Here is a 2,569-nt window from a genome sequence, read left to right as displayed (position 1 = left end):
TTTATAATTATATTTAATAAAAATATATTTATATATTTAAAATATAATAATTAATTATTATTAATAATAAATTGACAAATAATATGTTATATCATATAAATTTCCAATAAACAATGATGACCACAAAACCCCACCCAAAAATGTTATAACTACCAACAATCCAACATTAATAAAAACTTGGAACAAATGAATAAAAAAATGTTTAAAGAAAAAAAACTGACCTTCCACTCTTGAAATCCCTGAACGCTCTCGGTGTTGAGTCTCTTGACGGCGACGACCATGCCGGAACCCGCTTTGGCCGGAGAAAGCGTTCTCTGATCCAACCAACCTTTGTAAACCTTTCCGAATCCACCTTCGCCCAGCAATGTATCCGGCTTGAAGTTCTTCGTTGCCACTCTCAATTCCATGAAACTGAACACTTTCAGATTCGGAGTCTCAAGAATCTGGCCACTGTGAGTTATGATCGATACACCGAAGCTTCCACCGAAACTCGAAGTCTCCGATGCCGAAAACTGATGACTACTAATTCCTTGGCTGCTTGTTCCTCCATCATCAATTGTTGATGATGCCACCTTCTTGCTCTCATCGCCACCACTACTCCACGAACCTGTAAAAACAAATTAAAATCTAATACTCTTTCTCTTCAACAAGAGTTAATGGTTTCGGATTTGAGCCTCGTAGAGTGGCGTCCTTTATATGAAAAGGATTATAAAGAGATATGTGAACGAATCACGTGAAGCAGCTGAGAAGGTTCTAGAAGCTGAGTCAGCAGTTAGTTATCAGGCAGTTAGAGTTTTCTCTAATCTGTTAAGTTTGTTAGGAGGTTAGAGTTGTAAATCTCTATAAATCACTCTCTTGTAACCGTCTGCTCTCATTCGGTACTTGAATCCAAAATAACATCTAATTAAGACGATTATAAAGAGAAAATTGAATTAATCTAAAAAAAGAAACAAATTAAACTTGCCTGAATAATGACGAGGTTTATTGATGGTAGAGTGTGATTCATTCGTAGGTGGTGAACCAAAACAATTACCCATTGCGTGTTTGGTCGCAACTCAACCAACAAAGAATGAAGTTAGAAAAACAGAGAACAAGAAGAAGGAGAAGAAGAAGAAGAAGAAACTAAGTGTCGTTTTCGATGTGGTTATGGCTATTGACTAGTATTTCTATGTTTATGAGTTATATATACTATGCTTCCAATTGCTATGTTAATGTTATATCACTATGTGTTTGCCCATTGCCGTGTTCACTACGCGGATCATCTAAAAAAGTGATCAATTTTACTGATTATAGTTAATTAATTCGTATTAGGCGCCCGCCAAATAATAACAATTATTCTGGGCCACCAATCATATACCTAGATCACTATCTTTGTCCTTTATTTTATCTTTTAGAGGTTGTTATACTATATATAAGTAGTTATGTTGTTTTTTTTATATATGATATTTGCTGTTTGGATAATAATTTATAATACAAAATGATTAGCAGCTGGAGTTAACTAAAGCATTATAATACTATATAGTACTGTCATGTATAAACTACTGTTATTGTTACACATGGACTTATTAATTAATTGGAGGTCTATTTCTATTTTTTACCTCTTAATTATTTTATTTGACTTCCCAAGATAAAGTTAAGATCATGAATTGTATGCATGTTAAACTATTGTTTTTACAGCTAATAGTGGAGGTTAGCTCATCTTATTATTAACATTTTGGATCTCATTGTTTACTTAAAAGAAATTATGTTATTATTAAGATGATGACGAATCTCTAAATATTCTTAAAAGTGATTGATGAGATTAAAAATACAAATATAATATAATATTTTAATTCTAAAAACAACATGGTACTGATGGAAAAAGCATGTGGGAGCACAATGGAAGTAGTCTAGAGACCAAAACAACAATCATATATATAACATTTTCCAAGCCATAATAACACAGTAATAAACTTAGTAACTTAATTACCATTATTCTTACAAATTAATGTACATAGAATTAATTTTTAATTGATTAATATTAATTAATCGATTTTATTGCCAAATAATTATTTTTAAATTTTTATTGTTTGAAGAGCTTCAAGTTTAGAATTAGGATATAAATTTAAAATTGAGAGTTTAACATTTAAAATTAAAAAAATAACTTAAAAAAATAACTGATATTAATTTAAAAAATTTTGACTTCCTAATTTAACTTGACATTTACCATTATTCTATGCCTACTATTGGCTGTTGCCTAGCCCTTTTCTGTATTGTTTTGTTTCCTACTATATGGGACATTGTTTTCCTTTTGCATAATGTCTTACATGCAAATATGCAATCATGCATGACATCATATAATTTTGAGTATATACCGAATATATCCTAAGAGAGTTTACATTGGATGTTTTCAATTAAAAAAAAAATTATTACATTGAGATTATTTTAAAAATATTCTTTTATTCATTCTATCCATTTCATTTTGATATCTGTTCTATATAACTATTCTATAACTATATCTATATAGTTAGACTTATATTTAGTTATACTTATATACTAATATATACTTATACGAAAATGTTTGGTAACC

The 2,569-nt window shown here is 30.0% G+C and overlaps 1 protein-coding gene across 1 annotated transcript in view; it reads right to left on the bottom strand.

Annotated features, from left to right (window-relative positions):
* The window catches only part of LOC107487405 (probable serine/threonine-protein kinase PIX13), a 5,882-nt gene extending 4,721 nt beyond the window's left edge, over positions 1-1,161 (bottom strand). Inside the window, exons 1-2 of the mRNA XM_016108044.3 lie at positions 965-1,161; positions 222-607 (exon numbers count right to left, since the gene is read on the bottom strand). Coding sequence (XP_015963530.1) covers positions 222-607; positions 965-1,037 — 459 coding nt within the window. The 5' untranslated portion in view covers positions 1,038-1,161. The remainder of the gene's footprint in view (positions 1-221; positions 608-964) is intronic.
* Positions 1,162-2,569: the final 1,408 nt, after the last annotated feature.

The sequence above is a fragment of the Arachis duranensis genome, chromosome 5, assembly GCF_000817695.3.
Source record: "Arachis duranensis cultivar V14167 chromosome 5, aradu.V14167.gnm2.J7QH, whole genome shotgun sequence".
Taxonomy (NCBI): domain Eukaryota; kingdom Viridiplantae; phylum Streptophyta; class Magnoliopsida; order Fabales; family Fabaceae; genus Arachis; species Arachis duranensis.
The sequence above is the reverse complement of the archived record's forward strand: the minus strand, read 5'-3'. Positions and strand labels throughout refer to the sequence as shown.